Below are 15,468 nucleotides of genomic sequence, written 5' to 3' on the forward strand. Positions count from 1 at the left end.
GACTGGGGCAGAGAAACTACAAGATGAATCTGGAATGTCTTACAGTGCTAGAAACAATCATGGAAGCATGTCTAAAGGACATAGGAACCAGCCTGAAGGTCTCTCATTGGCCAAATCTGGGACAATTTTAGCATCAAAATAAACAGAACAGATAATGAGTCCATGACAATATACAGATGGAAATAAATGGTGGCAAGAAGGCAAAGCTCTTTCTCAGAACAGAATGCCACCCTGTAAATGGAGAAAGGAAAAGATGGAATTAGAAAACATCTGGGAACAACCCAGGCAAGAATCAATACATGCTTCAAGTGAAGGGAGAAACAGAACTGTGTAGACTCTCCAATTACTCTCTCCACATAATATTTACTGATTACAAAAAAAAAAAAAGCAAAAAAAACACCTGGCTGATAACACCTTAATCAAGTTAGTGTTTAAGATTACTATCACCACTAATGTGACCAATCAATACCACATCCCTCCTGATATGCTAATTCCAAAAACATTTCTTCTGAGGCATTCTTGCAAAAAAAATGTACATTTTACATTTTGATGTAAACTGACATTTAATCATGAAAAACATCAGACAAACTCAAGTTGAGGAATGTAAACAAAACAGGCCCCAAAAGGCCTGTGTTCATTTAAGAGTACAAGGGCATGAAACAGACTGAGGAACTGTTTCAGGTTACAGGTGACCAAAAATGTAACAGTGAGATATCCCGCACTGGGAAAGCATTTTTTCTTTTGCAATAAAGGACACTACTGGAACAACTAGTAAAATATTGACTAGGTCTGTAGATTGGATGACAGTCCTCTTGTCTTTAGGAAAATAAAACTTAAGCATTTAGGGCAAGAGGCACATGTTTCATTAGTCCCAAATGGTTTAGGAAAAAAATTAGAGACTGGAAAGACAAATGAGGTAAAATACTAACACCTGGGAAATCTAGGTAAACGGTCTACAGAAATTCTTTGTACTATTCTATCCGTTTTGTTTTTTCACCTCTGTATACTCTCTAAGCAAAATCTTAACGAAAGAGAAAATGATATTTTGAAAATTTATCGTAAGTCTTACGTTTTGAACTGTAGATTGGCGGTGGGGAACCTCTACTTGGCATCACCATTTGAAGACCAGAATAGAAGATACACAAATTACACAGAACATGTGTCTGCCGACAAGTGATATTTTAGTACAGATGTACCAATTTCCCAAGAGTCACAACCACTTATGAACTTCTAAGTACTTACATGGAGTTTTTTCCCATAATATGGAAAATATTTTAAATCTATAGCTCCATTGGGAGGATAAGTTGATAGAGCTGCTGTGTTTTCACTCTAAAGTAGAAAACAAAAGAAACCCCTTTTTAGGTCACAAAAACCAAAAGGTATATTCAGGCAATATCAATTATAAACAGTATGATGATGTTACAATGCTATCCCAACTGCATTAATTACAAGTGTATTTTTGAGAACAGATGTGCTAATCTTGATTTAAATCCTTGGACATAAACTATCTTGATTCTTTTTACATTTCCTGATAGACCCTACATGCTGTTCCATGAGAGTCCCTTCTAACTCACAGCCCAACATCTATTCATACACTGTCTTAAAATCTTATCTGCCTCTAACTACTAAAATGCCAGTTCTCCAGCCACTGACAGCAGGAATGCACCAGTCTGTATGGACCAGTGTATTCCTCAAATGACTTAAAATACTGTGCTTCCACACTGTAGAATGTGTGGCTGGCCTAGGAGGCAGCAGGTCCGAAAGTTTTCTGTGCTTAGTAATGGTAACCAGAAGGGTAAACTATGACGCAAATGACAAAAGTCTTCTCAACCAATTTAAATACCTTTGAATTTATGAGCACGTGTAAATCAAAGTACTGAAATTACTGGAATTATATTGCATGTACTTAAACTAATAAACATGACATAAAATATACAAGTTAATCCTTCACAATCCAACTCATGATGATATCTCTATTACCATCTCTTCTTGATAGAGAATTCTCAAGTAACACATTCTGAATAGGACTAATTTTAATGAGTAACTTTAACAATGAGTAGATGACATGGACTAAAATCAGTGGAAGTTTACTAAGCGCTAATTAAAATATTAGAAAATGCTTGCATCCTAATTTCTATTTTGTAAAGCACACAGGAAACACTATAGCAAAACTAAGAATCTCCTCTAAGGAGAAGTCCTACTCTGCTTCTCTATCACGAGTAGCACGTGTGAGGAACAAGTGACAAAGCAAGACGACACAAAGCACAGAGTGATGCTACCCCACAGAAGCTGACAAGGCTAAGAGAAACAGTAAAAACCATGTTCAGTCACCACCCTACATTTGTACTCTGTAATTAAAAAATAATCACTGTGATGAGTGCCCTTCTGTACTAATTGCTTTTGTTTAACCTATTTTCTCAATACATGAGCCTACTTCACAGAAACAGAGGTGTTCCCCAACACATAAAGGAGGTTTTCTTTGGGTTATAGTTTACTGAGCTGGAAATTCCAGCCAGACACCACACTTAACTTACACTGACCTCATTTAGGTCCAACACCCTTAAGTGGGCAGGATCAGTTACAAAGAGGGGAACTGAGGCTCAGTTAAGAGGACATGCTCAAGATCACCCAGGGTGACTCTTCATTGTTCTCTTGGTTTGTACCAAAAACGTAGCATTGGCAGGCTTTTACTTAAACTTGTACTTTTTATACCTTCTGTTAAAATAAACATTTAGAAATTATGCATATCTGAATACTGAGATACTTTAGGGTGAAGCATACATGTCACAGTTTTCTAAGTATATGAATGACATCATATTAGAAACTAGGAGCAACTGACAGTCACTAAGTTCCACTGAAAACAAAGTTTTAAAATCACATTTTTTTATACAGTCGCCACCCTTAAAAGACTTGAAGAACACAAATTGGAAATGGGTAGGCATTTACCTTTTTCTTCTGCATTTTTCTATATTAATAGGATTTATTTTTATAGAAAAAATTGAAAAAATGACAAAAGGAATATTCCATCTTTTGTAGGAACCATCTTTTAAATGCTCAAGAGCATGCTGTCCTCAATATTTCAGTATTTTCAGAACTCTTACATAAACGCAATTAAAGCAGATCAAATTTAAGAGTACAAGATACAAGACAAATATAATGGAAAACAGCAACTATGATGATGTGCAATAAATGCGGCCATCTGCCCTACAGAACCACCTCTAAAATGTACGCACCCCACCTATTACTCCTTTGTGACTAACCTAGGAGTACTAGGCAAAATTTTACAAGCTTTCTAAAAACAAAAATATTCCACAACTCAATTAACAAAATCCCCATCTAGTTTATGTACTTTACACATAACTCTTGAAAGCAAAAGGGACAACAAACTGAAATCTGAGTCATTAGACCAGGATTTTTCATTAACATTTCCACCAACTATTCTAGAAGCAAAGGATATCCAATAGATAGAAGTCCAGTTTAAACCCTAAGGGAACAGTTACATGGAGTTGTTTATACTGCCCAAAGGTTCACAAAATTGAAATCTTAGGAAAGAAGTTTACTAAAGCTTTTGGCCTTCTGGCCAAAATGTGCTTTCCTTTCTTAGTAGCGTTGGCCCCGTAGAGCCCCTGCTCCAAGCTTATCAGTGTGGTCCACTCACACACAAAGGCAAAAGCTCCTGCGTCCAGATACACAGTCCTACGTGGTCACGAAAGGAGCACATCTAACCTGGCCGGAGCCTGGCACCTGAGCCTCAGAAACTTCCTACTTGGAAAGCTTGCCAAGCAAGAACAGAATAGTTGCTTTTTCTAAATGTATCTCCTAGCCATAATGCTTCCTTTTCATCTTAAGAGATACTAGCATATGCTTACTTCATTTTCAGCAGGATTTATCAAGAAAAGCTCAGCTTAGATGTAGCATCTGGTTGTAAGCAGCATACTGACTGAGCTATGTTAGTATAAGGAGGTAAAGGGAACTGCCGAGGATTCACACACTTATACTTCAACCCAGATGAGAAGCCACAAACTTTCTGGCTTTTTATTCTAGTCTAAATAGTGAATACTCAAAAGAAGTAAGGATACTCTAAAGCAGAAATTCTCAAAGCATGAGCCCCAGACCATCGGCATCACCATCACCTGGAAACTTGAGTTAGAAATGCCAAGTTTGGGCCTCACCCCAAAACTAGGGAGTCAGAAACTTTGGGAATGGGACCCAAAACGTCCTCCAAGTGATTCTGATGCATGAATGAATTTGAGAACCACGGAGCAAGAGATTTCTGCCCACATAAGAAATCCATTCAAGGCGAAAAGGAATATAATTTTCTTCACAAACAACTTGAGAAGTGATTTCAAAGTAACATTTCAATTAAAATACCTTTGACATAGATTTAGAGCTGGAATGCTAATATTTTGCACAACAGTAAAATTAAATGTAGAACTTTACATTTCTCCTTAGAACTCTTACCCATCAATTTACATATTGTCTTAGTTGCACTTGCAGCATGGAGAGAAAACAAAAGAAGTTATGAGATGAAAACTTCACAGCACTCTGGAAGAAAATAAAGTAGGGGTAGGAGAGAAAAATACTGCCTCCACCTTAAGGAAAATGTATCCTGTTTCCTGAAATCTCAGATGCCATTGATGTACACCGATTTATGTACTATTAAGATAGAAAAAACTCTTATGATACAGTATTAAGATGCAATTAACTGTAAGGCCATCCCCAATTTCAGTGTTATTAAGCTAGAAAAAAGTGATCTCAGAATCAATGAAAGATGGTATATGCAAAGGCAGTGTCTGTGAAATCAATGCTCATGGAAAACATGTCTTTAGGAATTATCATTTGCAAGTAGAGAAGGGCTCTACACCCAAAGTTCGGTGGAATTTTATTCTTCTAAGATTGGCACTACAGAGGACTTTCAAAAAGGGACAGGAAGAAAAAACAATGACTAAGACTCACAGACTTTTAAAATATTCAGATATACTAAAGCTTTTTGAATACTAACCTTTGAAATACATTCTATCCTTGGTTCTCCTTGAGGCTTTAATCCAATTATCTAAGGAAAAGAAAAACTAATTGAAACATCACAAATGTATATGAAAGAACCTCCTGCGTTGTTGCTAGGGACCCAGAGATGGAAGGGTTGAGATGCATATCAACTCTAGGTATTAAAACCCTGTTACATCTGCCTTTTACTCTTGTGTAGAGGATTACAATGGACTTTTTAATATAATAATCTTACCAATTTGCTGTCTTATTGTATTGGGGCAGTGCAGAAAATAAATCAGTTCCTGAATAAAACACAGTATTGCACTTTACTACCCTTAAACCAAGAAGCAAACAGAAACTTTTAATGCAAATGTAAGAATTGAAGAAGCACAATAAAACTGTTTTTCATGAAACTGTATTAGGTCAAACCCTCAACATTTGTTTCCATAAAGCTTGCATGGAGCCTTACCGTATTTCCCATCGATCTATTCCACAAAAATGCATACACTGGGATGAATCCCATTTTAAGACACAGTACCATTCACAGTTCCACGTAACAAAGCTACTTTCATGTATGTAGCTGATATAACTAACTCTGAATGGCAATAGATATTTATTTTGTGGGAGGATCTTTTTATGTTTTGAAGTTATATTCATTTTACATGCGAATGCCTGTAAATGTAAATATTCCTCCCAAGAGGTAAGTATTATGGAACCTAAATAATATCAACATCTTTAACTATCGTTGCCTATGTGAGGACTTTGGAACAAACTCTACTGGGATTAAATCCCCTGCTACACTCAGCATGCATAGCTCATGAATGATCCATACTTGAGCTTGATGTTGTCATCTTGTCATGCCCTGTAAAGCCATGTCCCATCAGCCAAGTATAATCTCAGACCCTCTGCATTCAAAGAGGACATACTGAAAGAGAAAAACAAGCTTGGAAGGTTGGTCCTGTAGGAGAAGGAACTGGAACTTCTCTTGGCTTTATACTCGGAATAGATTTTCCAGGAATCTAGACTTTATGAAGATATTCACTTCTGGAAGGCTGGGATTCTAAAAGGCATTTCTGTTAAGGTAAATACATTTACTTCATCTTACAAGCTAGACTGTCAAGTTTCCCATTACTCTTGGCTTATTTGGTTAACTTTAATTTAATGAAGTCTTGCTGAAACATCCGACTATAATTATTCTTGAGTACCTACTATGTGTCAGGCAATGTTTCAGAACGATCTCTAGAGTACGATGGGATAATTAGGAACTTGTCATTGTCCATGTGGGGAAAGGAGGAGAGACCGGAGGGGTGTCAGTCTGGGTACGTCGGGGTCTAGCTGGCTCTTCCTATAGGGAAACTCTTTATTTAGCAGTGCCAAGAGATGGTAGCAATTGGCTTATCAAGGGTAACTTTAGTGAGGAATAACCTCATTCTTCAAGGGAGACCTTGCAGGCCTCAACAGGGTAACTGTGTCAGAACACAGCTCTGCAATACAATATTTATAGAGCAGAAAGGTACAGGGGTTAGAGATTACTTATTACATAAGAAAAGCATCTTCTTTTGCACAATGACTCCCAGGTCATACTTACTAACACACAGAGAAGCTAATGAGCTTCAAAATTTTCTAATGGCTATATAATTCAGGAACATCTTCTGGACACCAAAGCAAAATGCTACTACTTTGGTTACAACTGTAACACCCCACTGAGCTCGTTATAATGCAATTTTATTTGTATCTCTACTTTTTAATTATATGTACATACACTATAAAACTATGCTTTGCTACTAAATATTCAAAGTTTAAACTAAAGCCTAATAGATTCTCAATGGAATTTTAAATTTATAACCGAATTCAAAGATGATTCAAAGATGAGCACTGCACGTTAATAAAACCATGCATTATGTATGACAACCGGAATACCTGCCCCTTGAAGCATTAACCTATGCCTAAATGCATGTAACTAAAAAGGGAAAAGCGTAAGTTGTTTTACTTCCCTAATCCATGATTGATTTAATAAACCAGTCTTGGTTTTTGCTGTATTCACTTTCTAAAGGTCAATTAATATCACTGGCTAACCTTTTATGCAAGTTACCCCTAAATGAGAAAAAAACAGTTCCAAGCTACTCAAAAAAGCAGCAGCAGCAATATAGGTACATACTCTGTTCATTTTCACAAGAATACAAGGATTTCCTCTGGAGTAGCCAAACTCTGGATCATCCACACCACTGCATGCTTCAAGTAAGGCAACAGGAAACTGACATGCATGATAAATTGGACCCTTCTGTACAAAAAGCACTCGGTCAGGACAAGCTGTGAGATTCTTCTGTTCTTCTAAATCATATGCTAAAAAGAAAACATATATGCTTATATAGATCAGCTAGAAATAGATCTTAAATACAACTAGGAACACATCATCCTTTGGACAACACTCTTCAAAAACAAAAAGAACATGCTAATTACCATATTATTATTCTAGGTAAAGAATGTGAAGTTTGTCCAACTTTTAACAGGTTTACTAAGCTGTAACACTTCCGATGTTTACTGCATTCAACAATAACAAACCGGATTACAGATCAATGTCTTCTGTTACCATCAGGTGGCGCCAGCCATGACTATTGCATTATCTGAAAGCTCATGGCGCAAAAAGATAATGACAACCTATAAACTTGTCCAATCACTATGCTGTACACCTGAAACTAATGTAACATTATGTGTAAACTATACACCAATTTAAAAAGAAAGGTGAGAACATAAAAAGGCATTGCCACTTCTCCCCCTATGGAATTTACAATGTAACAGGGAAAACACACAATTTTAACTGAAGGGCCTACAGACACAGAGTGCTATGGAACGCTCTTCAGCAGGGACTACAACAAAGCTGAGCATCAAAGGTACCTGTGAGTTAATATTAAGTTAGAGGTAACATCTTAGATAAACTCAGTGATAAAGGAGTAAAATGGTTACAATTTGGAGATGGGGAAGAAAGGAGAGGGAGAGACACAGGATGGTTTTTCTGCTGTTTGCTCCACACTGGCACAGTATTAGGCAAAAGTGGCACAACAGTGAGCAAACCTGACGTGGTCCCTGCCCTCAATGAGTGTGTTTATTGAAAGATACTAATAAATAGTTAAGATCTACCACAGTGCCTCAATAAGAACTGTTGGTGTGTGGGTGCAACTGGTACCAGAAAAAGGTCACTTAAAATGAATTCAACCAAAACAGGAACAAAAATTGCAAAGTAAATGTATTTACAAGAAAGTGCAGATCTTTACTTTGGGGGAAAAATTGTCAAAAATCTTTAGTTTCATCTTATATATATAAAAAATTAGATGATAATTGGAATTATGTACTCATTTAAAAGAATGATTCAAATATTTGGGAGGTGGGGTAAACTTTTATAACACAAGAGGTACCTATCATATGACATTCATCACTTTTTGACTCTGGTGGCACAATCATAAAGATCATTTTGCAAGAGATTCAAGGCTGTCACCGATTTTCCCCACGGGCTTTTACTGCATACACTTTTTGGCAATATATCCATTCGTTCAGTGACCACTTTTGTATTAATTGTGCCATGTTCTACTTCCATACAAAACCACAATGCAGGGGGTTGTATGATGGTCACATTATGAAGAACCCCCTACCCCCAAGTCCAAGGTATCATGGGGACACAGACAGGTCCCTGACCCCAGACAGAGTAACCAAAGAGCCCTATACACCCGAGGAAAGTCTAAAATAAGAAAAAGGTCAATGAGTGAATGTGTCTATAAAGACCTAAAAGTAAAGAGGTAATTTGAACAGAATGAAACTTCAAATTGTAAGCAGTATCTATTAGAAAAAAGAAGACAATGTATCTTTTAACCAGAGATGGTACACTTTAACAGCAGAAAGGCTTTCCTAAAACTCAGCAATGACAACTGAAAAAGTAGAAAATGAGAGAAAATAAGAGATCTAAGAGCCAACTAAGAGAACAGTTCTAGAAAGAACCAGAAAACTGAGTTGTGGAAATGACCAAAGTAATTAATAGAAGGTAATTTCTGTGAAATTATTTTTGAAAGATAATAATTTATTAACCTAAGCCTTCATCCTGAAAGATCTCCATCAAGTTCCCAGTAAAGTTCTATTTTATTTTTTAAGTTTAGAGAGAGGGAGACAGAGAATCCCAAGCAGGCTCCAAACTGTCAGCACACAGCCACATGTAGGGCTCAACCCCATGAACTGTGAGACAGTGAAATCCAGAGTCAGATGTTTAACACTGAGCCACCCCAGGTGCCCCCCAGTAAAGTGGTATTTTAAAGACTGAAACTAAAGTAAATTTTAGAACCCCAAGGAAATACATATAAAAACAAAGTAAAAATCCAGCCTTGTGGAGGAGAAAAAGGCAATACAAAGTAACTAAAATTCTAGATGCAGCTAAACTACCACCTATAAATGCAGACTGAGGTCATTTTCAGAAACGAAAGGACTCAAAACTTACATTTCATGTATCTTTTCTTATGAAGTTATTTGAGAATAAATATACTCCACCAAAACTAGGCAGTAAATTAAGAAAAAAGGCAGGAGCCAAGAAACAGTGGATCCAGCTAAAGTGATTAAAAAAAGTCCCAAAATGACAGCTGTATAGTGAAGTTCTAAACAGTTACTAGTACAGACTATGGCAGGAAGGGAAAAGCTCTAAAGAGTTTTCCAGGAAAAAAAAAAAAGGACTTAAGAGGATACCTCAAATAACAGTGTGCAAATAAGGGAGCCAGAAGAGTGTCTATAGATGATGGAATAAGACATAAAGATTAAGTATAGAAAGGCAACCAATAGCAAAACTAAAAATAACAATTACTAAACTGGGTTGTAGGGTGGAGTGTCTGAGGCATGTGAAGTAAATGCTCACCTGTCATGGCAGGAAGTAAAGACAATATATAAAAGTGATAAATCAACAGCTAGAAGGAAAGTATAACAGAAATACAGAAAAAAATACCATAAGAGAAATTTCAAGAGCATGAAGTTCTTTCCTGTTGAACATGTATCCAGAATCAAATTACTCACAACCTATAAAGGTTTAAAAAAAAAAGGGGGTGGGGAGGCCTGGGTGGCTCAGTCGGTTGAGAGTCCGACTTCCCGACTTCAGCTCTGGTCATGATCTCTCACAATTGGTGAGTTCGAGCCCTGAGTTGGGCTCTGTGGTGACAGCTCAGAGCCTGAAGCCTACTTCCAATTCTGTCTGTCTCTCTCTCTGCCCCTCTCCTGCTCTCTGTGTCTTAAAAATAAATAAAGGTTAAAAAAAACATTTACAGCTTCCATTGCTTCCTTTCTTGCCAAGCCACCATTCTACTCATCTGGTTAGTGTAATGGCCTCCTGACTAGCTTCCCTGTACCCTTCAACCCACAGTCTCAAAAAAGCAGCCTGAGTGATCCTTTAAAAGTTGGGAGTGAGATGATGTTATTCCCTGCTTAAAAACCTCCCACTTGGTCAGTGTAAAAACCAAAGAACTTAGTGATGACCTCTAAGGACCCACACAACCCATCCTTTACTTCCCTAACCTCCTAAAACTCTTGCCCTGGCTTACTCCATCCAGCTCCTCCAGCTTTCCTGATAAACCCTGAATGTGCTGGGCATTATACATAAGCTTCAGGTCAGTTCCCTCATCTTGATATCCTCCTTAAGGGCCCCCTTCCATGAGGCCTCCTGGACCTCCCTGTTCAAAACTACAACCCTGCCCATCTCCGTTCTCTGCTTCATGTTTCTCCCCAGCACTCATCACCTTCCTGTACACCACTGGACTACAAGCTCCATGAACACACATTTTTTTCCCGTGTTCACTGATTAAACTTCAAAGAGTGCGTGACATAAAGACAGCCTTGAAAAAATATTTGTCGAGGAAATTAAAAGGACTGCAGCTAGAAAAGAGTAGGGCAGGAAACTGCTTTCATTACAGAACTTTCTTTACTATTTGATTTTTAAGCCATGGATTATACGCTCACAAAAACATCCTTAAAGAACTATCAAGGAAAGATTTAGAAAGTCAAGTGGATGGTGTAGGATTGAGGTTTTTGATTTAAGATAAGAGGAAGTTGAGGAATTCTGCATGCTGACAAGAAGGATCCAATAAAGAGAGGCTAAATATACAGGAAAAGGAGAGTAAACAATGCTTCCAAGACCATGGAAGAGGAAGAGATCCAAAGCAGGACCGGTACAGGTGGCCTATGCAAGGAAGGGCCTCAGAGCGGGAGAAATATCACACACAAAATGGCTGTAACTGTAGGTTGGCTTTTCTAGTAATGAGGAAACTGCAGGAGTTCCCATCTGAGTCCTTCCATTACTTTTTGAAGCAGGGAAGCAAGTTATATGAAGTGAGTTCTATATAGAGGAAAAGGGTTAGAGGTCTGAATAGAAATTGGAAATAATCCTCTAAGAATTATCCAGAGAAATTCAGCAGGATTGCCAGGAAATATTTGAGGGAGGTGGTCAAGTATTCGCAGTGCTAAATAGTCCCATGGAAAGCCTTCAGCAGCCTGCTCGGGGCAGGCTCAAAGGAAGGGCCTTCATTCAGGAATTATATGGTTTCATCTAGGAGAACTATGTGGCTTCATCCATGTGCATTTTATGACAGACTGACAGGCAAAGGATTTTAGAGTACTGGCAAAACTGAAAGTGAAATGAAAAACCATGGAATTAATAAGCTTAGTGAAAAGGGAAGTTAGGGAGAAGAGGATGGGACAAAATAAAAGGGTCAGTGAAGTGGAAGTCCCAATGAGGTAGAATAGTGAGGGAAAGTTAAACAAACTACAGGGTTGTGTCAGGAAAGCCTCAGTGATTTTGGCAATGGGGTCCTACGTGTTCTAAGGAATGAATGTAGATCTGGAAGAGGTGAGGTGATCATGAACCAACAGGCCAGGGCATGTGATGATTATTCATGTGAATGGTAACACCAAAGAGGTAGGCTAAACCAAACAGGAGGAAAACTGGGCTAGGACAACTATTAGAAAGCATTACAGACTGGCAACTCCAAAATCCACAGCAGATATGTATTTGGATGGGTTATTTATTTTCATTTTTTAAAAAAATGTTTATTTTTGAGAGAGACAGAGACAGAATGTGAGTGGGTTAGGGACAGAGAGAGAGAGGGAAGCAAAGAATCTGAAGCAGGCTCCGGGCTCTGAGCTGTCAGCACAGAGCCCGACGTGGGACTGGAACCCACCAGCTGTGACATCATGACCTGAGCTGAAGTCAGATGCTCAAGCGACTGAGCCACCCAGGCACCCCTATTTATTTATTTATTTTAAATTAGAACATGAGTGGGGGAGAGAGGCAAAAGAAGAGAGAGAGAGAATCTTAGTAGGCTCCACACTGCTGTGGGGCTCAATCCCACAACCCTGGGATCATGACCTGAGACAAAATAACGATTCGGATGCTCAACCGACTAAGCCACCCAAGCACCCCTGGTTTTGTTCTGTTTTTACGTTTACTTATTTATTTTGGTGTGTGTGAGAGACAGAGAGAATCCTAAGCAGGCTCAGTGCAGTTAGCACAGGGCTTGAACCCACAAACCGGGAGATCATGACCTTAGCCAAAATCAAGAATTGGATGCTTAACCAATTGAGCGACCCAGGCACCCCTGGTTTTGTTTTGTTTTTAAATAACAAACATCATTCCTTGTTCCCTCCACAAGTAAGTACTACATTGGATTCAAAAGATCCAAATGCTTAGAGGCATTATTTTGTATAATTCAGCTTGCTTTATTAGTCAAATGCTTTTTAATGCAGATATAAATGTCATGTCTCAATAGATTTATTCATATACTTAATACAGAAAAGTCAAATTCAACTGCCCATTGAGCTTAGACCCCTATGTCTTTTCATAAGTTAGAATATTCTCATGACTAATTATAAAATGTACTTGCCAGTCCTCTCAGTTGACTGAGTTTAAGAGAAAAACAAAACAAAACAAAAGGTAAAACAGACTCTAAGAAAGAGGTTTCTAAAAGTAATCATTATTTGGTACCAGTTTCTCAGTATCTAAAATCTTTTACCTCACTCTAAGAAAAATACTTACGTTTTAGAAAGTTCCTAAGGTCTTCAGTGTACCTTTGATAGGACTCTGGATCAGACGCACTGAATGAATATTCCAATGCAGTTACTGGTTTTGGAAAAACCATAAGTCCTATACAGAGATAAAAGAAAAGGGGGAAGATTAACTGCAGCAAATTCCCTTCTTTCTGCTTATTCTTATACCTAAGGGGCAGATCTCAGTAAATTACATGGAAAACTGTGTTCATAGGTATGCTGAAATTATCAAGAACTTCTCAGTTGATTATGAAGGTACAGACATCTAAAATGAAGAGAATTGGAAATCTGCAAAATCATCTCAGGCATTACCAATTAAAAACCTCCCTGAAATCTGATAATCTACAGTTAAATTATAATTGCTCTGTTCCTGATTTTAAAAGATGCAAATTTTACTTTTTACTTCCTACACTCATTTTTCTATCAAATATTTTTAGGTTTTGTCAATTTGCTATTAATCAGAAAAGTTTTAGCAAATCAGTCTCAGCACTTTAGTCATTCAAATTACAACTGTATGGAAACATACATAAAACTTTTTCAGTGGAAGAGGCGTATAAAATTTTAACTCTATGGTTGAATATTCTTCCTTCAATAATAAACACTGCTCTATAATTCAAATGTGGTTTTCACATATTGAATTTGGCATATAACCAACAATTTCATATCAACACCCATGTATACAGAACATGTTGCATGAGTTTATGAAAAGAAAATGTAAGCATATTTATCTGTAAGGAAACATAATCAGGCTTCCAACTTTAATGTACGCTTTCTTTGTTTTAAAAGCATCCGATCTAGATTATTAATTCAGCCTTGCACCCAGGCTTAAGAACAATCCTAACATTTTCACTAGCCTCTAAACATTTCCCATACCAAAGTTATTAGAGATGCTATGCCTTGCACTGAATCTGAAAATATACAAATGACAAGGGTTGTTTTAATTTCCATTAAAACTGCTGCTCACAGATCTCTAGTTCTTTTTTTGTTATTTTTTGTTTTTTTTAAATAGTGTTAAACATTTTAGATCAGATCCAGTTTCTTTTAAATCCTTGCCTGTATTGGTTTGCATTGATCTTGAGTTAAACTAGATGCAATGGTACCCAAATATGATGAAACAATGTTCCTAAATAGCAGAGCAAATCTTCTATATTCAACACAAAAGACCTCCCAATTAAACTCCCTATTCACTTACATAAACAAACCAGAGATCACTTGGATTTAGATAATCCCCTATGCCTGATTTTCCATCCACTGCAACATCTCTGGGCAAAAACTTTATGACTTCTTATAAAAGTATTTAATGAATAATACATCTTACAGTCCAGTATATTAAATGACCATCTGTATATGTCTGAAATTGTTTGCTTTTATTTTTAAGGTTTTATAGCAGGAATAGGATATAATATCCTGCAAGTAAAAAAGTAAGAGAATCAAGGCAGCTTGCAAATAACTGTATTAAAAACCCCTAATTTTAAGAAAAACCCAACATAAAATATTCAGATTGCTAAAGAAATTTTACTTTAATTTTTTAAGTATTTATTTTATATGTAGGCACATATATTTTAAAGTTTATTTGAGAGACAGCACAAGTGAGAAAGGGGTAGAAAGGGAGAGAGAGAGAATCCCAAGCAGGCTCCACAGTCAGGGCAGAGCCCCACATGGAGCTCGAACTCACAAACCGTGATATCATGACCTGAGCCAAAATCAAGAGTTGGATGCTTAACCGACTGAAGCCACCCAGATGTCCCTAAACTAAAGAAATTTTAAAGAAACACATGAAGATATTTGTGTTTTATACAAAAGATTACATTCCTTTACATGACTAATGGGTTTTTTTTTTTGATAGTGAGAGAGAGCACGCACATGAGCAGGGAAGAGGGACAGAGGAAAAGAGAGAAAGAGGGAATCTTAAGTAGGTGCCACACTTGGTGCAGAGCCCAACAGAGCTCGATCCCACCACCCTGGGATCATGACCTGAGCTAAAATCAAGAGCCTGGATGCTCCACTGACTGAGCCAATCAGGCACCCCTGCATGACTGATTGTATTCATTTTGAGAGAGGGGAGAGAGAAAATCCCAAGCAGGCCCTGTGCTGTTCAGCAGGGAGCCCAATGTTTGGGCTTGATCTCATGAACCATGAGATCATAACCTAAGTCGAAAATCAAGAGTCAAACGCTTAATGGCTAAGCCACCCAGGTGCTCCTAAAGGATTTTTCAATGATTCAATTTGCAAAAACTTTAAGACATGAAAGTCTAAAACTGAATTTTTGTTTATTTTTGAAGGAGAGAGAGAGACACCGAGCATGAGCCAGGAAGGGGCAGAGAGAGAGGGAGACAGAATCCAAAGCAGGCTCCAGGCTGTGAGCTGTCAGCACAAAGCCTGATGTGGGGCTCGAACTCATGAACTGTGAGATCATGACCT

The 15,468-nt window shown here is 37.7% G+C and overlaps 1 protein-coding gene across 2 annotated transcripts in view; it reads right to left on the minus strand.

The window, feature by feature from the left end:
• Nucleotides 1-15,468, minus strand: part of ATP1B3 (ATPase Na+/K+ transporting subunit beta 3) — a 66,649-nt gene that overhangs the window by 992 nt on the left and 50,189 nt on the right. For both annotated transcript variants that reach the window (XM_045037503.1, XM_023260509.2), the window contains exons 3-6: nt 13,037-13,144; nt 7,145-7,329; nt 5,003-5,053; nt 1,243-1,329 (exon numbers count right to left, since the gene is read on the minus strand). In XM_045037503.1, the coding sequence (XP_044893438.1) occupies nt 1,243-1,329; nt 5,003-5,053; nt 7,145-7,329; nt 13,037-13,144 (431 nt within the window). The remainder of the gene's footprint in view (nt 1-1,242; nt 1,330-5,002; nt 5,054-7,144; nt 7,330-13,036; nt 13,145-15,468) is intronic.

The sequence above is a fragment of the Felis catus genome, chromosome C2, assembly GCF_018350175.1.
Source record: "Felis catus isolate Fca126 chromosome C2, F.catus_Fca126_mat1.0, whole genome shotgun sequence".
Taxonomy (NCBI): domain Eukaryota; kingdom Metazoa; phylum Chordata; class Mammalia; order Carnivora; family Felidae; genus Felis; species Felis catus.